Source organism: Bubalus bubalis, chromosome 11, assembly GCF_019923935.1.
Source record: "Bubalus bubalis isolate 160015118507 breed Murrah chromosome 11, NDDB_SH_1, whole genome shotgun sequence".
Taxonomy (NCBI): domain Eukaryota; kingdom Metazoa; phylum Chordata; class Mammalia; order Artiodactyla; family Bovidae; genus Bubalus; species Bubalus bubalis.
The window spans coordinates 3,092,746-3,117,618 of NC_059167.1; the positions used below are offsets into that span (position 1 = coordinate 3,092,746).

Here is a 24,873-nt window from a genome sequence, read left to right on the forward strand (position 1 = left end):
GGGAAATATTACTGTAAGTGGGCCCTAACTCTGGTTTGTTCTCCCAAAGTTTGTTGAAACCACAGGGGTCTGAAAAGGTAGTCACACCCTCGTCGTCAGTACTCGCACAGGGCAAGCCTCCTCCCCGCTGCACCCTGCTGGCCAGAGCACAGGACCAATTCTGGTTTGCCCGGCAGTGGGGCCTGGGCCTCAGCACACAGCTGAAGTCAGATTGATGAGTGTTTTGTCAGGGAGTTCCACGTCACGAGTGTCCCATCGTTTGAGAAACTCGAGTGGCGTGTGAAGGTCAGGGACGGGGTGGGTGAGCGGGGTGCCGAGAACCCCATGAGGGCGCCGGGTGGAGGCGGGTGAGCTGGCAGCACGTCCCCGCCTTGTCTGCTTCTGCCATGTGTCTGCCTTTGGGTGGTCCTGGCCTGGAGGAGGCGGGGACCGTGGGCCTGGGCCAGGGAGGTGGCGGGAGGTCCGCGGCCCCCAGCTGAGGACACTGGAGTCCCATGGCGAGTGTCCCCACAGCTGGAGTGTCTCTAGGTCACACGTGTGTGAGGTGGGCCTGGCTGGTGGCGTATTTCTAGAAATATGTAAAATACTCATTTTCTAAAAACTGGAGTAAATCTGAACTTCATCCAATATGTTGCCGGGTTCAGAAAGAGATAGTAAGCGTATGTTGCTATTGTTCAGTTGCTCAGTCGTGTCCGACTCTGCGACCCCATGGACTGCAGCACGCCAGGCCTCCCTGTCCACCACCAACTCCTGGAGTCCACCAAACTCATGTCCATCGAGTCGGTGATGCCATCCAACCATCTCATCCTCTGTCGTCCCCTTCTGCTCCCACCTTCAGTCTTTCCCAGCATCAGGGTCCTTTCCAATGAGTAACCATATACTTATTTTAAATTATGCTATTTAATATCACAAATAAATACAAATGAGTGACAAGAAGGGAATAATTGAACTACCTGTAGACATAAGAGATGCAGGTTCGATCCCTGGCTTGAGAAGGTCCGCTGGAGTAGGACATGGCAACCCAGTCCAGTGTTCTTGCCTGGAGAATCCCATGAACGGAGATCCTGGTGGGCCACAGTCCGTGGGGTCGCAAAGAGTCAGAAATGACTGAAGCAACTTAGCACACAAGCGTGCACACAGATCTAACCGTGTGGCTAACGTGCTGTTGGAAGGTTTTCAAAAATCACTTATTAGGTAGATCTTTTCAACATGATTCCGTCCATTAAACATGACTTTGTGGTGTGTCGTATAAAAGGACCGTTTAAAAATCTCAAAGATGTCTTGGCTGTGAATCTATAGTGCCCCCACCCTGGCTATAGCTGTTCCTGACGCCAGGGTAATGAATCTGCGATTTTAAACTGACTGGTAGGGGTTTTAAAACTGTATAAAGCCCAGTCCTTCATTTCGGTTGTCACCACCACCATTTTGAGTGCTCACGTGTATTTTAAATTCAAGCTCTGAAAGCTTAGTGAAGAAAAGATGTATTCACTCTCAGGAGCAGGTCTTTACCAACCAGGGAAGTTCAGACGGTTGGATTATCTGGGTTATCGCGGACGTGTGTCTGTCGGCCCTTACTTTTTGGGGTAGACTGATGTAATGGCGATGGCCTTCCGTCTCCATGCGCCCCTTTATCAGCTGAGGAGAACTGAACAAATAAGCGAGGAGGATAAGCTTGGTCACTCATCTTTCATAAGAGTTGCAAATATCACAGGTCCAACTGCTCTGTCATAAATGCTACGAGAGTCTCCAAACATCTTTTTCTAGAAATTTATTAGAAATCACTTGAAATTAATGGACCATTGAATGAGAAATATTTATTGACAAGGGATTTAATCTTAGAGTTAACTGTCCTGAAGGGATCTAATGGTCTTGTACTTTTACTGGAATAATTACCATACTGGTTCAGTCTGGACCAGACTGGAATCTAAGTTCAGTCTTCCCAGTCTAGGAATCCCAGGTTGTGCAGTTGGGAAGGAATCCATCTGTCAATGCAGGAGATGCAAAAAAGAGCAGGTTCCATCCCTGGGTTGGAAGGATCCCCTGGAGAAGGCAATGGCAGCCCACTCCAGGATTCTTGCCTGGAGAGTCCCATGGACAGAGGAGCCTGGCGGGCTGCCGTCCGTGTGGTCGCGAGAATCGGGCACCACTGGACACGCGCCCACTGTGCTGTCAGCCTAACAAAGAGCCTGAAGAAAAGTAAATGTTCTCGACAGGTGACGAACATTTTCAGAACAGGCTTAATAAAAACGAGATTAAAAAGAAACCAAAATCTTAAGCCCACAAAACAAAAAGGTGAAAGAAAAAAAAAGGAAAAAAATGCTATAACTTGTAAAACTTCTAGATTAGTGCTTTGGTGGGTTTTATTTGCATAGTTTGGTTTTGTGGCTCAATAGAGAAGTTGAAGTAGTTGTTGTACAGGGATGATTCTTAACGTTTTTGAAGATTTTTCTGTTAGTGTGCGTTTAGGCTCTCCATATTAGATTTTTTTTCAATTCTATATTAAAAGTAAGCAGCTTAATTTCTTATTGTAGAATTGAGCTATTACACAGTTATCAGTGTATTCAATTTCTAAACAACACATTGAAAATGAGGGGAGAAAATAAAAATATTTTTTAAACTTTTAAGCCTTAAAAAACTTGAACAGTTAAACCTTACTCCGAAGGTTGGCACTGGGCCTTTAGAATATATTTTTTGCTTTTTACTGTATTCTCAAGTAATTTTTTACATTAAAATATAAAACAGCTTTTATCACGCGGACGTTAAACGTTTTCCTATGAAGCCACCTCAGTGTCTCCCTCGGCTGTGCTTGAGGGGGATTCCGAGTTCCAACAGCGCTACTTGGTTCAGATGAAGACCGCACTGCAGCGAGACAGGATGTTGTTGTATATTTCTTTGTTAAAAACTGAAGCAGTCCAAACCCCACCCATAGCAAATTAAGCAAAGCATAGTTTAAAAATGAATATCTGGTTAATAATGTATTTAAAAATTCCAGCTGCTGTTAATATGACTCAAATGTCCGCAGAAACTTAAATATTTAGAGACAATTTTTATGAAATACATTTTCTCAGAAAGTTCCCTATAATTCAAGCAATGCATTGGGAATTCTGCCTTTTCAAAATATTGTATATGTAGTTGTCTAGTATTTTCTAGTTTAAAAAGCAATTTTATGTGCTACTGTCTGATGATCAACAATGTAAAAACAATATATAATGTATAATCAGAAGAGCTTAAATCTGAGCTGCCATTGGTTTGTAAAAGTGTGTACATTTAATAGGCAAAAGAGTTTGAATGAATGTAATATATGTGAAGTGAATATATTATAGTCTATTTTTTGCCATAAAATAAATATTGTAGCAAGATATTATTTGTGTCTGAATAGTACAATTACAGCTGTTTTGTCTATTTTTTTTTTCATTTTAGTTCTTATTGCAAAGGTATGTAATTAGTCCCATTTCTCCAATGGGTTATTTTAAATTATGTTCCAGACAATAGATGTTTCTTTTAGTCGTTTACAGGCATCACACATTTCCACCATCATCAATCACTTACGAGTTAGAATGCATCTTGTCAAAACAGCCAACTTTGTTAATCAGGACATTTGTGGAACAATTAATGTATTTGAAGAATAAATATTTATGCACTTCCCTGCAGGTTGGCAGAGCTCCTCACACAATCATCCCTGTAGTGCAACTTGTTGTTAGTTGAGTGTCCACTTCACTTATTTTGTTATTCAGTCGCTCAGTCGTGTCTGACTCTTTGCGACCCCATGAATCGCAGCACGCCAGGCTCCCTGTCCATCACCAACTCCCGGAGTTCACTCAAACTCGTGTCCATCGAGTCGGTGATGCCATCCAGCCATCTCATCCTCTGTCGTCCCCTTCTCCTCCTGCCTTCGGTCTTTCCCAGCATCAGGGTCTTTTTCAGTGAGTCAGTTCTTCGCAGCAGATGACTAAAGCATTGGAGTTTCAGCTTCAGCATCGGTCCTTCCAATGAATATTCAGGGTTAATTTCCATTAGGATTGACAAGGTAGTGCAATGTATCATTGGTTGAATGTCCACTTCATTTATTAATGGGCTTATTTTTGGATCAGCAACAGCAACATTGGAAATGTGTTGAAATCCAGATTCTTGAAGCATATCCCATGTCTAAAAATTCTGAATCAGAAACAGTATGAAAAAGTCATAAATGTTCAGTATAGACCGCAACTTGGGATTCATGACATAGCCAAGCTACAGTCAATAGGTTGACTGTGTCTTTATTTAGACCATTTTTATCAGGTTAATGATATTTACAATCGTGGTCGACTGACGGGCCCCCAGAGATGTCCCCTGAAGTTATGGATGTTTTACATGGCAAAAGGGGCTCTGCAAATGCCATTAAATCAAGGTTTTTGAGATGAGATTGTCCAGGATTATCCAGGTGGGCCCAGAGGAACCACAGGGTCTTTCTCAGAGGGAGGTGGGGGGGTCACAGTGAGCAGAGGCGTGATGAGAGAAGCAGAGGTGAGAGATTTGAAGATGCCACGCTGCTGGCCTTGACGATGGAGGCACGGGCCACAGGTGAAGAGATGCAGGCAGCCGCTGAAAACTGGAAAAGGCGAAAAACACATTCTCCCCAGAGCCTCCAAGAAGAATGCAGCCCTAGCAACACCTTGGCTTTATGACTTCTGCTTCCAGAACTGTAAGTTGGGAGGTTTTATTTTAAGCCATTGCGTTGGTGGAACTTGTTACAGCAGCAACAGAAAACTTATAAAATAATATTCTTCACAGGAAAAACAGCGGTCAACTCACCTTTTAAAAAATTGTTTTCATTTTTTTTAATTGAGGTATACTTGACTTACAGTATATATGTTTCAGGTGTATAACACAGTGATTCCCAATTTTTAAAGGTTACACTCCAGTTATAGTTACTAGGAAACACTGGCTGTGTTCCCTGTGCTGTATAATAAACGCTTGTTGCTCATCTATTTTACACCCAGCACTTTGTGCCTCTTAGCCCCCTGCACCTGCGTAACCCTCCCCCATCCCTCTCCTGGCTGGTAAGCACTAGCTTTTTATATATGTTTCTTTTTTGTTATATTCCCTAGTGTGTTGTATTTTTTAGATTCCAAATGTAAGTGATACACAGTATGGGATTTCTCTGATTTATTTCACTAAGCATAAAACCCTTCAAGTCTATGTTGATGGAGATGGAAAATTTTCATTCTTTTTTATGACAGAGTAGTATTCCATCCAGAGAAGGCAATGGCACCCCACTCCAGTACTCTTGCCTGGAAAATCCCATGGATGGAGGAGCCTGGTGGGCTGCAGTCCATGGGGTCGCTAAGAGTCGGACACGACTGAGCGACTTCACTTTCACTTTTCACTTTCCTACATTGGAGAAGGAAATGGCAACCCACTCCAGTGTTCTTGCCTGGAGAATCCCAGGGATGGGGGAGCCTGCTGTCTATGGAGTTGCACAGTCGGACACGACTTAGCGACTTAGCAGCAGCAGCAGCAGTATTCCATCACACACACACACACACACACACACCAATACATATTACATATATATACTCACAACACATCTGCTTTATCCACGCATCTGTTGATGGACTCTTCGTTGCTTCCGCGTCTCAGCTGTTGTAAATAATCCTATGAACGTTGGCGTACATGTATCTTTCACTGCGTGACTCCTTTCTTTGGGTATACCGTCCACACTGGAGCTGCTGTGTCCTGTGCTGGTTCTGTTTTTTGTCCTCGAGAACCTCCGTACTGTTCTCCGCGGTGACTGTGCCAATTCCCACTCCTGCCAGGTGTTCAAGGATCCCTTTTCTCCACATTCTTGCCAGCACGTGTCGTCTGTGGTCTTTGGGAAGATGGCCATTTTGACAGATGTGAGATGCTGGTCTGTTCCGGGGCTGGGTGCAGAGGCTGGTGTCAGGCCATCCGTGTGTCGGTCCGTGGGGCTCAAAGAGCTCGCACAGTGGCTGTCCTTTGGTGAGCCCGTGAGGCCAGCCCTGAGGCCCGAGCGGAAGCCCGGGGGTGGGGGCGTGGCCCCGGCTGGTGGAGGGGGCTCAGTCCCGTGTCCTCTGGCTGAAGGACTGGGGCTCCGGTCCCCTGCTGTGCGCTGGGGCCAGGACTGGGCCCACTGGGGGTGCAGCACTGGGCCCCAGGGCAGCTGTGGGCTCAGGGGGATCTTTAGGCAGCCTGTCTAAGGTCCCCTGAGGAGGGCATGGCTACCCACTCCAGTATTCTTGCCAGAGAATCCCCTGGACAGTGGAGCCTGGTGGGCTACAGTCCATGGGCTCGCAAAGCGTCGGACAGGACTCAGCGACTAGACGACAGTCTGCAGGTCAGTGGGGCTGTGTCCCTGCCCCGCTGGCTGTTTGGCTGAAGTGCCCCAGTATTGGTGCCTACAGGCTTGTGGGCAGGGGCAGAGCTGCGTCCCGAGGCTAATAAGCTAGAGACAGATAGATAAAGTCGCTCAGTCGTTTCTGACTTTTGAGACTTTTGGACTGTAGCCCGCCAGGCTCCTCCGTCCATGGGATTCCCCAGGCACAAACACGAGTGGGTTGCCACGGCCGCCTCCAAATAAGCTAGAGGGTGGATTCCAACATGGTGCTGGCCGACACCAGTGCCCACGTGGTAGAACAAGCTCCCCACGTGCTGCCGCCAATGCCTGAGTCCCCAGGGCAGGCTCCCGCATCCCCCTGCCTCTCCAGGAGACTCTCGGGACTGGCAGGAACGTCCAACCCAGACTTCGTTCAGATTATTGCTTCCACCCTAGGTTCTGGAATATGAGATTTTGTGTGAGCCCTTTAAGAATGGGGCTCTATTTAGGACTGAATTTGAGACTCCTGAGAGCCAGCTATGCTGGCCTTCAAAGCCCAGACATTCTGGAGGTCCATATTCCAGGTGCAGGACCTCTGGGTTGGGGAACCCAGTGTGAGGCTCAGACCCCTTGCTCCTCGGGGAGAGCCTCTGAAATTGTAATTCTCTAATTTGTATGTTGCCCACCTGGGGGGTATGTGATTTGATTATATGCAGCTCCACCCCTCCTACCCGTCTGTGAGTCCTTCTTTATATCTTTAATTGGAGAAGATCTTTTTTTGTAGGCAGTTGTACTTTTCATAGGTGTTCTGTAAATAGTTGTAATTTTGGTATGCCCATGAGAGAAGGTGAGCTCGGGGTCTTTCTACTTTGCCATCTTGGCCCACCTCAACCCACCTGTTCTAAAATCTTGGAAGGTGAGTGTGGAGCCCTAGCATCCAGGACTGCCAGGCATTTTTGCCTCAAAACTTGAATGTTGGTACAGGACGGTTCTCAAGGGAATAAGGGTGGCTTTGGAGCAAAGCTTTCTTTACCCCAATTCAAAGCGTCTTCTCCCTGGCCTTGGAATTCAATACACAGCTTTGTTTTGGTGGGGATGTGCCATTACCGGATGCCCCTGCTGCTTTTAAGAGGTCTGGGCAAGCCATCACGCTTGCGAGCATCTCCTATCACCAGAGTGTGAGTTTAGCAGGCGGCTTTCCAAGACTATACTAGCGCGTGAAGGGTGATGAGGGGTCCCCACTTCTAGGTGTAGATTATTTAATTTGTAATTTCTAAAGAGCCTAAGAATTAAACTAATGTTAACTTTGGCATATTAAAACTAAGAGAAATCTTTGGATCATGTAATCGGAACTCTTTTTAAACAAAGGCCCAGAATAAAGTAATTTGTTGGTGACCACACAGCTAATTCAACCACTGGGGGAATTGTCATCTTGCCCCATAAAAGCTATTCTGATCTTTTCTAATTGTTTTCACTGGGGGAAAAAAATGTGGCTTTTTAAAGCTTCTTAGGAGAATGCTAATTTATATTTTAAACCATTTGAAATGTGAGCAAATGACATTTTCATGTAATTTAGCAATTTGCTACATTGCTCCTTCTAAATGGGGAATTTGCCCTCTGAGTGTAAAGAGAGGAGGAAATATCTGTCCTGTTTCCCTATAACCTTGTCTAGAGCTAAACCTCCCCTCCGGGTCAAACTGTCTCTGTGCATGAACAAATGCATCCGTTCTTTGAGGCTCCAAAGAGAAACAGGTTCTTTCTCTTGAGAAGCCCAGCGCCAGGACGGGAGACCAAGTGCAGTCTAAACAGTATGATAATCGCACGGCAGACGTGGAAGGTCTCACCCAGAGCAGGGGACATCTGTCGGAGCAGCTGCTCAGGCTCCCTGTGTCACCTTCCCTCTGGGCTGTCAGTTCAGCCCCAGGGGCCCCAGAGGGGAGATGGTGTTTGGAGCGGAGGGCAGGTGCAGGGGCAGAGACGGGAGCGACCTATTTGGGAAGAAGCAGTTAAGATGCTGAGGATGCTTGGGCGAGCCTAGCGAGAGATGAATTGGGAGGAAAGCATGACTTTATAAACAAATGCAAAGGCGCCTGTACCTTTTCCGGTTAGCAAGAGGAAACTCAGTTTGGCTTGTGTTTTAGAGAAGGGAGTGACATGGTCTGTTGGTCTGTTTGACAATAACAGTAGCGGCCTGTGAGTCTTTCTCTAAGAACCTGTTTAACTTCTTACAACCCTGCAAGGAAGGCTCTGTAACTACCCGGTTCAACACAGGAAAAGCAGGAGGAAGGTTAGTAACCAGCTTAAAGTCACAGCTCATAAGGATCAAACCTGAGCGACTGGGCTCAAAACACTCATCAACGACTCTGCAAATCAAAGAATGAGCTGTGGGAGAAGCGGAGGGAAAGAGAAATTAATATCCTGATCTGAGACCAAGCCAGTGTTTCCCAGACTTACCATTTACTTCACCTTTACAGAACCTTGGCCATCTGAGAACCACTTTTAATGTTTCTTTAAACCAAAAAAAAAAAAAAAAAAAAAAAAAAAATCTTTAAACCAGCTCATCTCTATAAATTTTACAGGGAATCCTGAGGATAACAACAGAAAACCCTAAAACATATAGTCAGGATGGGTCATGGGCTCAGAGACAAGAGGCTGTACCCAGAGTTGGAAGGCAGAGAAGACTGAGGTGTCTGAGCAGGCAGGGAGTCTGGGGCAGGGCCCCAGGTGGGGAGGTGCAGCAGGAAGGCCGTAAGCTCCAGCAGAGGGGGAAATGGGGTGCCGACAAGCGCAAGTGGGTGCGGGCTTCGTGGTGGTGAGGCTGGAGCTGAAGGCAGGAGCCTTGGGGGCTGGAGGAGCGGGGGAGCCCCAGACGGGACAGAGTGGGGCATGTGTGAGTGATGGGAGACCCAGGTGGGCGCCAAGAAAGGTCACAGAGGGTGAAAGAGGACTGCGGGATGTGGAGCGGAGTGAAAGGCGCTCAGTCGTGTCCCACTCTTTGCGACCCCATGGACTATGCAGTTCTCCAGGCCAGAACACCATGCTGGGCAGCCTATCCCTTCTCCAGGGGATCTTCCCGACCCAGGGATTGAACTGGGGTCTCCCACATTGCGGGTGGATTCTTTACCAGCGGAGCCACTAGGGAAGTCCATATGCCTACTTTGGGTAACATATATTTATAAGTATTTCAAAGAATGGCTTTTACATAATTATTTCAATAGATATTAATAGTTATGCAAATGCAGTCTTTTAGACTTGTAATATTGAAATGTATTCTCTACACAATTTAGAAAATGGCTAATTTCTTGGATAAAACAGTGTATTTAGAAGTCCAAAAGCCAAGTAAATCCCTATTTTGGACTTTTGACAGATCTTGGCGGTTTAGATTTTCCACAGTTGCCTGTTTGCATCTTTTGTTGTTGAGGGTAAGATAACAACTCCACAGGTGAGAGCAGGGGGTCGGCAGGGCCAAGGAAAGAATGCACAGGATGATCTGAGGCCTGACACTGGGCACCCAGCCCGACCGTACTGCAGGCTGTCCCCGAGCCCAGGTTCTGAACAGTTTCCCGTACATGAGACTGTCATCCACCCACCACCAGAAACCAGTTCTAATACCTCCAGTGATACACACCACCTTTTGGGAAACGCTTGTGTGGGCAAAAGAGTGCTAAAAGCTTGGATTAAAGAATGAGATACTTGGAGGGAATTGCTAAATTTCTAGAAGAACGTTTGGGTTATCACCCATATTCTGATTCATCTTTTTATCCTCCATGGTGCCCAGGCATGAAACCGTTATCTAAGTTACTCACATATTTCCATTACTGTGAGTGGTTGAAAAGACCTCAGGAGAGATGAGTCTTCTGAGACGTATCTGAGTTCAGTTAAGGATCCTGTTCATGAAGTACACCGGCAAGGGGAGGGTATCAGACTGGGCCTGGTAGAAGGTTCATCTGCACAAGAAGGGATGGCGTTTCAGTCAATAGGCCATCCAAGTGCACTGATTACTGAAAGGCCTAGACGCTTTAGATACTGCAGGAAAGAGAGGAAAGAAAGTAAAGAGACTGTTGTTGTTTAGTCGCTAAGTTGTGTCCGACTCTCTTGTGACCCCATGGACTAGCCCGCCAGGCTCCTCTGTCCATGGGATTCTCCAGGCAAGAATCCTGGAGTGGGTTGCCGTTTCCTCCTCCAGGGTATCGTCCTGCCCCAGGGATTGAAGCCAGGTCTCCTGCCTTAGCAGGCAGATTCTTTACTATCTGAGCCACCAGGGAAGCCCCAAGATGACAGCAGACGATGCTTAATGTTTTAGGAGCTACTCCAGATTATAGGCCCTTCCCCCAGTGCCTGCAAAATCACTATGTCTAGGTAAAATCTGTTCCCCTATCAAGGGACTTCAGAAATTGTGGTCCACAGGCCCTAAGGGGAGCTGGGTGATTCTTACTTTCTCACATTCACACCCTTGTATCCTGCCTCTTAATGTGGGCAAGACCTGTGACTTTTTTTTTTCTTTTTTAGAACATCTTTATTTTATAGCATCAGTAATATCCAATCTAAATTTCTGATTTTACAATGCTCCCATGTCTTAATAATCACAAAATACAGGAAAAGAAGTAGAAAATTTTAAGGAATACTACGGACAGATATCTATGGGGTCGCAAAGAGTCGGACACGACTGAAGTGACTTAGCAGTAGCGTGGACACATATGATTTTGCTTGTCGTACCAGACTCCTCCAGTGGCAGACAGAAAGGTGTAGTTTAATTAAGAAGTGACATGGGGAATAAGCTGATCCCAAGGGTAAAGAATATTTTCTATTTAAAGCACTATTTTTTATGACAAAGAATATATTACAGACTGTGGTTAGCCTCTGTTCCAAATAAATGTAAATTGCCTAATTGCCAAAACAAAAAAGGTCTCGCTTTTTTAACTCTATCTATAAAGGTAAGCACTGCATTTAGCTTCAAGTCAAACAGGTAAGCATGAATCACTTTTTCCAATAGCAAATTTAGCTTTACAGATATCTATGTATATTTAGCATCAGCAGAAAAGGCATTCATTTCAGAAGAATTAAAAATAGATCCTTTCTCCTGTTAATTTAGAAAACCCTGATTCAGATAGTTTTTACTTTTCTGATTCTCATCATTATACTATCACGTGAGAAAACAGAGTACTGTGTAATACACGTGTGCGCTCCGCTGTGACTTGTTTTTAACCAAGAGAATAACGGCAGAGGTGACGGAAGTCACTCCTGTGACGCACGTCAGGCTTGTTTTCTGAGACTCCGTCCGGCTAGAAGAGCCTCCCTCATTCTCCCGTGAGCCTTAGAGAGGCAGGCAGCCATGCTGTGAGTGGTCTATGGAGAGGGCCACACGGCAGGGAATGGGAACAGCCTCCAGTGGGCACGGTCAGCAGGCAACGGAAGCCTTCAAACTGAAAGCTACAAGGAAGACGTCCTGCCAACCACCTGGGAGAGTCTGGAAGCAGAGGCTACCCCCGTGGCCCCAGCCGAGCCCTGGCTGGTACGTGTGTGAGACCAAAGGCAGAGAGGACCCGCCTAAGCTGTGCCTGGACTCTTGATCCACAGAAACTGTGTGATAAATAATACATGTGTGTTGTTTTAGGCTGCTAAATTCATAGTAATTTATTATACAACATAGACAAATACAGAACTCTTAACATATAAAAGTAAGAAAAAATAGGAATATTGAATGATTGGCCATTCGGGATATTTATTGGTGAAGATCAGACATCCAAGATCAGTCCTCAATGCTCATTTCCATGATTCTCAGCGTCGGTCCTTCCACCTCCTGACTGTCGTTGACTCTGCACAGCTGCACGGCAGGCACGAGCGCCGCACTGAGGCAGCACAGCTCCGTGGAGGCCTCCGCCCTCTCAGCATCACTGTCGCCCTCAATGACGCTCACGGAGGTCTCCTGGTCTAGCAAACTGTCTGACACGCTTCCATTTTTCTCATCCCAAACTGAAGTCTCAAGATTTGTTTCCTCATTCACCTGTTGAATGATAACCCCTTCTGTATACTTTGATTTATAGATGGGGAGGAAAAATTCATTCGAAGAGACTATCTCATTCTCTTCCTTTGGTATAGTCAATAACATGTTCAAAGCTTTTTGGTATTCCTGACGTTCCTGTTGAATGATTAAATCTTGTTCACTTTTATTTTCATTTTGTTCTAAATTCTCAGCCTTTTCAATATCACATAAATGCAATGTATCCACGTCGTCTAGCCTTACTGAGTTTTCCTTGGACATGCAGCCTAAGTCCACCTTTAAGACATGTAGCAGCTGGCGCATTTTTTCCTGGAATTAAAAAAATACAAGAGTAATTATATTAATTAGGTGAGTCAAGGCTGCTGCAGCGCTGCTCACCTCCATGGGGTTAATACTGCTTCCTCCTCATTCCGCCTGTATCTCCCCTCTCCCCACATACACAGAAAGGGCAAGAGAAAAAAAGTGTCTGCTTTTAATGCATTCTTTGAGAGAAAGGTAAACTTGCAAATTCTTTCTATATTAGGATTTTTCTTATAAAGTTAAAACAAACCTCCTCCAAATGATGTTTATTTTGTTTTATATGTCTCTCAAACAGTCGTTCCAGAAACCTACAAATGATAAATAAAAATGTTAATGGTCTCAAAATCAGAAAACCAACTAAATACAGAGAGTCATGCCATAACTAAAGTACTAAAGGCTGGAAAATCTGTTTTAGATGACCCTTTTTCTTTCCAAAGATACACACTATAATCCTCCTCTGTTCTATCAAGCTCTCCAGTGTGGAAGCCGGTGTGACTTCTACTATGTTTAAGTTATGTTAACAGATGCCAATGTCTCTTCTGAGAGACTGCACGCTGCTTACATTTCTGTGAAATAAACGGTTTGACATGAGGTTGTAACACTCCCCCGTCCACTAAAGAGCTCTGTATCCTTTTTCTCTCTCACAAACACCAAAAGCCTTCCCTCCTCCCTTTCTCTGTCACATACACTCATCCTCCAAAAGCAAACTCTAAAGAAAATTCTCTTATAAAAGCATTACTTTACAATGTTTCCTAAATTATACTTGAAAAGATATTCCACTCAGGGTAAACTGACATAGTAAGTTAAAGTTATCACTTATTGTGGACTTCCCTGGTGGCTCAGATGGTAAAGCGTCTGTCTACAATGTGGGAGACCCGGGTTCAATCCATTTGTGCTGGACATGCGATAATCATTATATCTCTAATCATGACCAATAGATGTGTGCTCAGTCGCTTCAGTCGTGTCTGACTCTCTGTGACCCCATGGACTGTAGCCCACCAGGCCCCTCTGTCACGGGATTCTCCAGGCAAGAAGACCGGAGTGGGCTGCCATGCCCTCCTCCAGGGGGTCTTGCCAACCCAGGGACAGAACCCTTGCGTCTTGGGTCTCCCGCATTGGCGGGTGGGTTCGTAACCACTAGTGCCACCTGGGAAGCCAACACCGGCAGAGAACGGTGTTAGAAAGCCCGTTCCAAGATGAGAGAGCAGTACATCTAAGACGAGGACTTCCTCTCCCCCGAGGTCACAGCCACCAAGAGCATTTAACCCAGACGTGTCTGGCTTCAGGCACATTCTTTCAACTACACCAGCCCTGTCTAGCTACCACAGGCGTGTATCAATTGGTTTTTTGAAAACTACTCATTTGTTACTATCAATGAAGTTATGAGACAATCTTAGATTTAATTATTCTGAATTATTTTGAAATTTTTAAAAAGCCCAAGAAATCTGTATTCTTTATTTTACAACTATCATTGATGTTTACTGGGCACTTTTCTATGCATATATATTTCTTTATGAAAACTGGGATTAAATAATACATACTGTTTTGATATCTATACTGTTTTCTAACCAGTTATATTATTTTGAACATCTTTATGTAGCAATAAATTCACTTCTGCAACATCATTTAAAATATCTGAACAGACCTGACTATTATAAACATTCTAAAATTTATTCAACTGAACCTTTACTATTCAGTATGCAGGCTGACTCCATTTTATTGTGCTACTATAAAAACTGTCACAGTAAAAAGCCTTATTAAATGAAAAATGTGAGTTTTAATGCTCTTAAGCATGAATGTGTATTTTTCATGTCAACTTTGTTTTGGCTTCTAATCTTTTGTTTTTTTGATTTATAGTTGGAGGCAGTGTTTTTGTTCTGGTGGTGGTAAAAAAACAAAACTATATAACATAAAATTTACCATCTTAACCAATTTTAAAATTTACAGTTCAGGAGTAGTATGTATATTCACGTTGTTAAATAGAAACAACTTATTAAAAATGCCTCCACTTGACATACTATTATGCAGGGAAAGCATGTAGCATATACAAAGTAGGGTCTTCTAATACACATCAGAAAGTTTCATCTAAATGAATTTCAGCTAAATAAAAGTTCAAGCTGGTTCAGGACAACGGGTTCCTTAAGATACATAGTACTAAGATGGTTTCACAAACCTCCCCTTTCACTGGCTGTGTGCAAACCTAGTCTTTAATTTGTCCTCATGTTACTAGTAACAGTCGTAACACAAAAAGCCTGCTTTTGATCTTCATGACAGTTTCAGATAGTAAGAAGAGATGATGGAATTTTGCAAAGAAGCAGCAAAAATTTAGTGTGCTAGCCTACTATAAACTAAAAGATGTAGTAGTTTTGTCTTTTCTCTGTATGGGATGTTTACATGTACGATAATGTCATCTCTGAATAAAGACAGTTTTATGGTTTTCTTTCAAATGTGGATACCGTTTCTTTCTTTTTTTGAAATTGAGGTATGGCTGCCCTGTAGCCTGTACTCAGGAACACACATAACGCTTTGCTATTGTATCCACTGCGAGAGCCAGGCAAGTGCAGCTACCGCTGCCACCACCGCATGGCTACAGAGGAAGTCTTTTCTTGTAACGAGAACGTGTAAGATCTATTCTTCCAGCACCTTTCAAATACACAACATGGCGTTGCCAACGGCAGCTGTCACCGCTGCACGTTATGTCCCCAGGATCTGATTAGCTTACAACTGCAGGTCTGTACCTCGGACTCCCTTCCACCGTTCTGCCCCATTCCCCCCATGCCCACCACCCCACCTCTGGCAATTTGCTCTTTGTATTTAAGGGATGTAACAGTATTTAGATGAATAAAATCTCTATTCTTTTCTCTATCTCCCCTAAACTGTGAACCTGCCTTACAGTATGAATTGTGTTTAGTCGCTCAGTCGTGTCCGACTCTTTGCGACCCCGTGGACTGTAGCCCACCAGGCTCCTGTCCATGGGATTCTCCAGGCCAGAAGACTGGAGTGGGTTGCCATGCCCTCCTCCAGGGGATCTTTTCAACTCAGGGATCGAACTCAGGTCTCCCACAGTGCAGGTGGATTCTTTACCATCTGAGCCACCAGGGATTCCCTGGAAGAGTATGAATTAAATGTGCTTTATAATTTATATCAATTATAAGAATACGGTCCCCTAAGAAAGCAATATAATTTTCATTTCCTAATATGTGAAAATAAATAAAATTAACACCAAAGAGTTTTTAATGTACAGTTCAATGACCACAATACAATTTAAAAAATCTAACCTGTTTGAAAATAAACCTAGTTTCAAAATTTCATCTGTTACATCTTCAATGAAACTCAGATACAACAGTTCTTCTTCACTGTGAAGGCAAAGTGATATACAGCATAAAAGTTACTGCTTATTAAAAAAAAATTACTGCTTATTTACGCTGAAAATTAGAGGATGCGTAACTAGCTATACTGAAATATCTGTACTATTACAAACGCACTTCCATCTCACATTATCAAGAGGAACATTATAAAACAAATATATGTTTACCTTCTCAAATTATGCAAGGATATTTACTAAAGATGAGAAAGTATTCCCTGATAGAGTAATATTTCATAGACGTCTGCCACGCTGATCAGGCAGTAAAAAAGCAGCAGGGATTAAGTAAAACAGAAAGCAACCAGGCAAAGGGGCAAGAGGGCGACTTAGGGGTGACTCTGTGGGGGCACGCTGTGTTCCTGACGAGCATTTTAAATGTCCTCGGGCTCCTGGCCAGGTCCGGCCACGGAGGCGTGAGTCCCTCTGTGAGGCAGAAGGGAAAGAGGAAGGTCATCCAGAGAAGCAGGAACCTCAATGACAAAATCCTCTCCTGCTCTGAGGACAGCATCTGGTTTCAAGGTGGAGAAATTTATTGAGCAGAAAAAAATTTTTTTTTTCTTGACAAGATTGTAGATAAGGAAAAATATTCGAGTAGAAAAAATCTGTGTACATACATATAGTGGTAATTTTTAATTACTTGGGTACATTTCTCTGTTATACTCTCTTATGAGTTATATATTTTAGTAGCTATTACACAAAAAGTAGGGTACTATTACAAGTTTGATCTTAATTAGCTAAAAATCAGTGAATTGACAGAAAATGTAAATAGCAAGTAGCCCACCAGGCTCCTCTGTCCATGGGATTCTCCAGGCAGGAATCCTGGAGTGGGCTGCCATTTCCTTTTCCAGGGGGATCTTCCCATCCCAGGGATGGAACCCACGTCTCCTGCACTGGCAGGTGGGTTCTTTACCGCTGAGCCACCAGGGATGCCTAAAACCACTTCAGTTACGGAATAAGTCAACGTTAAGGGGAAGAGTTAACTAGCGTACCAAGCAGAAGATTACTGCATGAAAATTATGCTTTCAAACCAATTCACAGGCAGCAAATTTGAGAACAAATGAAACGCTATAAAAATAGATTGCTTTCCCTGAAAAAAATGCAGTCCCAATTAAAACAACTTTCAAGCTCAGAAGTATATTATCTATTAAAAAAAAACTGGTGAGGTTAAAAAAGCCCAAGAACAGTATCCTGAGCTACCAAAAGGCTGCACTTCTCTAAATCTCATCTTCATTATTTTTACTTATAAAAATTATGGGTACTGATTATAAAAAATTAGCAAGTATTATTAATCTAGGGGCCAATTTTCATTAGACATAAAAATGAAGTGATTAATAATTATTTCAGATATTTCAGGATAATATTATCAATAATATTAACAAGAATCATTAATAATTCTCTCAAATTTGCTGCTAAGTCACTTCAGTCATGTCTGACTCTGTGCGACCCCATAGACGGCAGCCCACCAGGCTCCCCCATCCCTGGGATTCTCCAGGCAAGAATACTGGAGTGGGTTGCCATTTCCTTCTCCAATGCATGAAAGTGAAAAGTGAAAGTGAAGTCGCTCAGTCGTGTCCAACCAACCCTTCGCGACCCCATGGATTGCAGCCTACCAGGCTCCTCCGTCCATGGGATTTTCCAGGCAAGAGTACTGGAGCGGGGAGCTATCGCCTTCTCCGTCTCTCAAATTTAGTGTGTACTATATGACCAAACCCCAAAGCTGGTTGTAAAGAAAAATTCATGTTCAATCCTGACTTATTTAATAAAAATTTGTGAGCCTTAATTCTTCATTTCCACTAAGCAAAATGAGGCAGTCAAAGAGCTCTTACTCAGAATATATTTTTCTCCCTGAAGGAGGCTGCAGCGAATATTGACATACTGCCCTGGAAAGAGAAAATCAGAATATCTGAACAAAGCAATGATTGGCATACAGTAATATATTAGTAATAAACAGGTTTCAGAATTTCAAAGCACTTGTCACATTCATTATCTAATCTTTAGGATAACCCTATCAAGTATATTGGGAAGATATTACTGTTCTAAACAAATCACCAAAGGGCAGAAAAGCTAAGTAACCTGCTAAGGTCATGTGTTAGTAAGTAGCAAAGACAGATTTTTTAAACTAGTCTTCTAATTACAAATTCGTAATCCTTTTAAAAATTGTACTACGAAACTTATCATGTAAAAAGGATAATCAATTTGAATAAGGGTAAAATATAAATCATGTTGGAAACATTTGGAAACATATTTTCCTATGGAAAAAACCTGTAAGCTGGCCATTATGATAAATTCTGTTTGTTATTCAGTTATATCATCATTAGTTAATTCCAAGCTTTCTATTCACAGGTATATTCAATTATAATATTTTACTTCTTTTAAAGAAAGCTAAGCGCCAAAGAATTGATGCTTTTGAACTGTGGTGTTGGAGAAGACTCTTGAGAGTCCCTTGGACTGCAAGGAGATCCAACCAGTCCATCCTAAAGGAAATCAGTCCTGAATGTTCATTTGGAAGGACTGATGCTGAAGCTAAAACTTCAATACTTTAGCCACCTGATGCAAACAACTGACTCACTGGGAAAGACCCTGATGCTGGGAAAGACTGAAGGCGGGAGGAGAATGGGACGACAGAGGATGAAATGGCTGGATGGCATCACTGACTCAATGGATGTGAGTTTGAGTAAATTCCAGGAGTTGGTAATGGATAGGGAGGCCTGGTGTGCTGCAGTCCATAGGGTTGCAAAGAGTCGGACACGACTGAGTGACTAAACTGACGGACTAGGAAAGATGACTATCGCTTTCTTGAAGTCATTCTTTATATTCACTGCAGACTGGCTCAACTGATGAGAGCTAAAGCAGCAGAATTTCTAGACAGAGCAGTTAGCAACAACCCCTCTCCTCTCCCCTCAAACCCCCACAAAGCCTTGACAGGCGAGCTCTCCCCAAGGAAACGCCTAAGGAAAGACCCGGGCCCTGAGGGATTGCATGTGCTTGCTTCCAGTTTGCTACAGGATGTCTTTGATTCTTTTTTTCTTAAACCATTTACTTTTTATTTATTTATTATCTTCCTAGTTTCTGGCTTGTCTCTAGTTGCCAAGAGTGAGGGCTACCCCAGCCGCAGTGTGCAGGCCTCTCGCAGTGGTGGCCTCTCCTGCTGCGGAGCGCGGGTCTGGGCCTGCGGGCCTCAGGAGCTGTGGCTCCCGGCTCCAGAGCACAGGCTCAATGGTTGTTCCACGCGGGCCTAGCTGCTCCCTGGCAGTGGGGTCCTCCCAGACCAGGGATGGACCCAAGTCTCCTGCACTGGCAGGCACATTCTTTACCAGTGCTCCACGAGGAAGGAGACCTCCTCTAGGAGGTCATTCTTGATCTTTGAGTCCTTTTTTCCCTTCTACCACCTTCATCTCATATCCAAACTCTGACACTGGAAATGCATTTGACAGTTAAAGCTATCAGAGGCATTTTTTAGGCTCTATACGACCAACCACCTATCATTTTTATTTACAGGCAGTGTTCCGTAATTGTTAAACACGATGAATCATTTGAAAAAACAGTGCCTCCTCTACGAAGCATATGATGAGTGTTCAAATCACACACGGCGAGTCCTCGAGCGGTACGGCCCTCCAGCCCTCTCTACGCCGTGTGAACGGGCGAGCACCAGCGCTGCAGGGTCTGCCTTGGGGAAAATTCTTCCCTGGATGAACAGCGATGGGAAATAGTTCAAGCCAGGGTCCCCTCTCCCTTTAGTGAGGAAATTAGCAAAATGAATCCTTCTAAACTTTTATAGTGACTACCTACTTTGTAATATTTCCTTAGTAAACTGAATTGCGTAATACCAAACTAGACTGGAGTGCACGTAGATGAACCAGGACTCAAGCTGCTCTGCGTCTGTTGCACAGGAAAGTGGTTAGATATAAACAGCTGAAATACCTTGACGAGGAACACTGGAGGGCACCGTCTCTAATCTTCTCCCACAGTAACTCATGCCCTTGTAAAGGCAAATGGGTTATTCTTCCTTTGGTACCATTTGACACACAACCAGATGCCTGGAGATACAACGAGAAGAATAAATCTTTATTTTGCTTCAAACATAAGCTTTTTGCTTATGCTTCATGCTTTATGCTTCAAACATAAGGAAGAAGAGCTAAAGCAAACCATCAAATTTCCAAAAATATTTGATGAAAGAGAGTAGAGATATCCAGCAGAAAAAAGTGACTGACGCCTTTAGGACAAAGGATATTTTAGAATTCATTTTTCATACAATCAAGACTTTTTTCTTAAATTTATTTAAAGATAAATCAATTTCTTATACTTTAATGAGGAATATTTTAAATGGTATTAAAAACCATACATATATATAAAGAGAAAATGAAATACAAGTTTTAAGTTAACTTGAGAGTAAATATCCTATTATTCAGAAACTCAAAATAGCCCGTCTGTTTCAAATGTTATCGACCATGTAAAAGCAGCGGCAGCTCTGGCTCTCGGAACAATATTACCCAACTCCTACTTCTACGGAACCCTGACCGGGGGCACGTACTGCGCTGAGCATATAACGAGCAGATTTAACCTTGATATTGCTAGTTTATGTGTAGTGCTTGACAGTCTTAAAAGTGCTTTTGAATGTTGGTCTATCTACTGCAGCTGATACTCAAGTAGATGCTGGTGGTACTGATTATAGAGCAAGGGACATGCCATCTTCTTGCAGGGTTACAGACAAACCTTCGGAGCACAATGTCACCAGCGTGGACTCCTGCTCGTCCGCTTAGCCACCTGTGGAGCCTGCTTCCTGCATCTCAAGCTGGCACAGCCGTCACGCGCTGAGCCCAGGTCACACTAGGTGCTTTACCTGCAACACTTGTTCCTTCCAATGATCCTGAGCATTAAAAGCACAATTGTCTAGATGTGGTAACTCAGCTCTCAGAGGAACTGATCTGTTCTTGGGCCTTACATGGCAGAACCCGATGTCACACAGCTATTAATGGCCGAGATGCAAACCCACAATCCTCTACCCACTTTCAGAAGGAAGGAGAAAAGCTGAGTGTGCTTATATTTTATTCTTCTATCCCTGAGTCTGTTTGTGATTTTAATAGACAAAGCATTTTCACAAACAATAACTTGAAAATTAGGATACAAGTGTATGATTAACAAGTGCATGATTAATAAAAAGTTTATCTCAAAGTCAGACTAAAAGCTGTAACAGTTTAAAAGAAATGATTGCTAAATATTCAAAATACAAACACTAAAAAAGATTTTTACGATCTAGTAAAAAGAGCAAGCACAGGAGAATAATATCCATCTATTTTTATATATTATCAGTGGCAACTCTTAAAAAAAAAAAGAAAACAGGCATAGAAACTAAACTTCTGCATAATTTTTTCTGGCTCCTTTAGTGATTTGAGTCTGCATCTTTGAAAAGAATTTAAGGTATTAAAAAAAAAGAATTTAAGATATTTTATTCATCCATCCATCCATTCAGCCAGCCAACCATCTAGAAAACACATTAACAACAAATGACTTAGCAGATTGGGCAGGATCCATCTGGCCACTCATGGAGAGCTATAACCATTTGTAAATAGGCAATACTTCTGTATACTTGGCTATATCACATGCAAAAAATGTCACCAAGAGATTATTCTTCACAGTTCAAAGAGCTACACATATTCAATTAAGGCAGCTATAATTCTAATGTGTAACACAAAGAGGTCTCATTTTTATTACCTGCGTTACGTTCATTTCTGAATCTGTGGCATTCTTGATCTCAACTGTCTCAAAATCAGATTTAAAGCTGTAATATTTTAAAAGAAATTATTGTTAAACCTTCAAGACACAAACACTGTGAAAACAAGCTTTACTATCTAGGGGTAAAAAAAACTTAAGAGATTTCTAATGATACAACTGGAAAATAGATATGGTTTGGATCACATATGCTTCTTGTTCCTTTTTCAAATAGCAGCTAGATTTCAGTAGGATAGAATGGGGCTAGGGAAATGGAAACTATTATGTTGAAAGAGCTGTCAAAAACATAATCAGAAAAGTATGTTATTGGGTTGGCCAAGAAGTTCGTTCAGGTTTGTCTGTAAGATGGTATGGAAAACTTGAATGAACCTTTTGGCCAACCCAATATATTAGCTACCCAATATAGTAGGTTGGTACAAAAGTAATTTCAGTTTTTGCATTGTTGAGATTTGCCATTTGACACTGGAATACATTCTTAAATAAATGTGGCTATGTTACACATCCTTTTAGTGTGCATACCTTGCTTTATGTTTTGCCTATGACTTTTACTTGCTATTTATTTTATATGTACTCTATGGAAATGATGCTGGACAAAAAAGCAAATTTGAGTGATTTTCTTATTCAAGTTCAAAATGGGTTGTAAAGCAGTGGAGATAGCTCACAACATCAACAACGCACTTGGCCCAGGCACTGCTAACGCCTGTAAAGTGCAGCAGTGGTTCAGGAAGTTCTGCAAAGGAGACGGAGCCTTGAGGATGAGGAGCGTAGTGGCGGCCATCGGAAGTTAACAACGACCAACTGGGAGCCATCATCGAAGCTGACCCTCTTACAACTACTTGAGAAGTTGCCGAAGAACTCAATGTTGACCATTCTATGGCTGTTCAGCATTTGAAGCAAATTAGAAAGGTGAAAAAGCTTGATAAGTGGGTGCCTCATGAACTGACTGCAAATCAAAAACATCATTTTGACACGTCGTCTTCTCTTATTCTACACAACATCAGTGAGCCATTTCTCAATCAGACTGTGATGTACAATGAAAAGTGGATTTTATATAACAACCAGCGATGACCGGCTCAGTGGTTGGACAGAGAAGAAACTCCAAAGCATTTCCCAAAGCCAAATTTGCACCAAAAAAACATCATGGTCACCGTTTGGTGGTCTGCTGCCGGTCTGATCCACTACAGCTTTCTGAGTCCTGGCAAAAACATTACATCCAAGAAGTATGCTCAGCAAATCAATGAGCTGCACGAAGACCGCAACGCCTGCAGTCTTCATGACAATGCCCAACTGCACGCTGCGTAACCAACGCTTCAAAAGTTGAACGAATCGGGCCACAAAGTTCTGCCTCAGTTGCCATGTTCACCTGACCTCTCGCCAACTACCACTTCTTTAAGCAACCCGATGACTTTTCGCAAGGAAAAATCTTCCACAGCCAGCAGGAGGCAGAAAATGTGTTCCAAGAGGTCACTGAATCCTGAGGCATGGATTTTTAGGCTATAGGAATAAACAAACTAATTTTCATTGGCAAAAATGTGTTGACTGTAACGGTTTCTATTTTGATCAATAAAGATATGTGTGAGCCGAGTTATAATGATTTAAAATTCCAGGTCTGAAACCTCAATTACTTTGGCAGCAACCTAACATTTGCTTTCATCATCTCCTCTTCACTTGAAGATCCTACCATTAGATTTAATTTCTTAATTCTTTAAATGTATACAGACTGATGTTGTTATACTTCTTATATTTACCCAGAGAAAAAGATACTAGTCATAAACTGTTTTTTACTTTTAAAAATAATTAAAACCTAGTACCAAATAAGTATTCATTTATATAACACTAGGAAAAACAATTACAAATCTGCTGACACTCAATACTTAACAAGATTTGCTTCTTTCTTTAATCATTTGGCAACCTTTAATGAATATTCATTGTGTGCCAGGTACTACTGTATATGAAAATATTATTGAGGCACATTATATTTAATTTCCAGAAATTATCCCAATTGTCTACATTACACCTGAGGACTTGTTGCTGAGTACCGGCAGGCAAGGGAGCACAGGGGTAGTTATTAGACAACTGCTTTTTCTCCCTGCACGTAGTCCACTGTTTTGCCATTTCTAACATAAATCAATGAACATATTTATACAAATGCTGTTTGATGACATATTTTAAGGATTTTCTGGAAGTATATTTAAAACCACACACAAGTTCTAGTACCACGTCTGAAACAATAAATTAAAATATATAACATTCATGTTTATAAAGAGCTTGGCAAGTTTAATAGCTATTTCTCTTTTTTAACAATTGCTCTGATAGTTGTAATAATGACTCGTGCAGAAGGAGAAGTCACACTAGTCTCACCGCAATCGAAGGACACGAGCAGGCGTGCAGCCTGGCACAGCAGGCACGCGGTGAGACCGAGGGGAGTATCTCATTTCTACCACATCTTAAAGGGTCTACTATAAGTTACCGTGTGATACCTGCTTAATTCAGTCTGAGTTTCAGCTTCTATCCGCTGATTTGTAAAATTCTTTTTTCTTCTGGCAGGTGTATAATATCGATACTGTGACAGGAAAGATTTGGCTTCTGTTTTTAAAGTGCGTGGGGTGAATGGCAAATGTCTGTTAGAAAAGTGTTCAGAATGTTTGTCCAAAAGGTCCCCACTGGGTGCTTTTGAAATAACTAACTGAAACTTCTGGGACCCGGGGAATGTGCCCCTGGGCCCTCTGCCGTAGGAGGTTCCAGAGGATGGTTTCTTGGACCCAGAGGCAGTGTGATCCATGCTGGACATGGAGCAGCTGGAGTTCTTCTCAGTACAATTCGTGAGGACGTTCTGAGACTTAGGTAGACTTAGTCTCTCAGAAGAAATTACTGGTGACTGTGTAAAAGATGGAAATTCATTCACTTCTTCGATTAATAAACCGTTTTCATCCTGTGGTTCTCCTGAAGGCTAAGAACATTTGGTTTAACAGTGATCAATCATATTTACAAATTCAGATAATTGGGGATCTCCTGATTACATATTAAAAAATGTAGAGCCTCAGGGCTACGTCCTGCAAATATAACATCTATGTTCCTGGAAATTTGTATATGAAGTTATTCTCATTTTTTAATTATTTATATATAAAAATATCATTCTAAACCTAAGTGATAGCAATCATTTTT

The 24,873-nt window shown here is 42.7% G+C and overlaps 1 protein-coding gene across 6 annotated transcripts in view; it reads right to left on the minus strand.

Moving 5' to 3' along the window:
- Positions 1 to 11,932: 11,932 nt before the first annotated feature.
- SPATA7 (spermatogenesis associated 7) overlaps positions 11,933 to 24,873 on the minus strand; it is a 38,985-nt gene continuing 26,044 nt past the window's right edge. For 2 of the 6 annotated variants that reach the window (XM_025295132.3, XM_006061471.4), the window contains 7 exons: positions 24,189 to 24,658; positions 21,691 to 21,757; positions 19,900 to 20,015; positions 17,805 to 17,858; positions 15,893 to 15,970; positions 12,865 to 12,922; positions 11,933 to 12,623 (listed from right to left, as the gene is read on the minus strand). In XM_025295132.3, coding sequence (XP_025150917.2) covers positions 12,063 to 12,623; positions 12,865 to 12,922; positions 15,893 to 15,970; positions 17,805 to 17,858; positions 19,900 to 20,015; positions 21,691 to 21,757; positions 24,189 to 24,658 — 1,404 coding nt within the window. In that variant the 3' untranslated portion in view covers positions 11,933 to 12,062. The remainder of the gene's footprint in view (positions 12,624 to 12,864; positions 12,923 to 15,892; positions 15,971 to 17,804; positions 17,859 to 19,899; positions 20,016 to 21,690; positions 21,758 to 24,188; positions 24,659 to 24,873) is intronic. The other 4 variants (XM_025295131.3, XM_044924659.2, XM_025295130.3 and 1 more) reach the window with 4 other exon arrangements.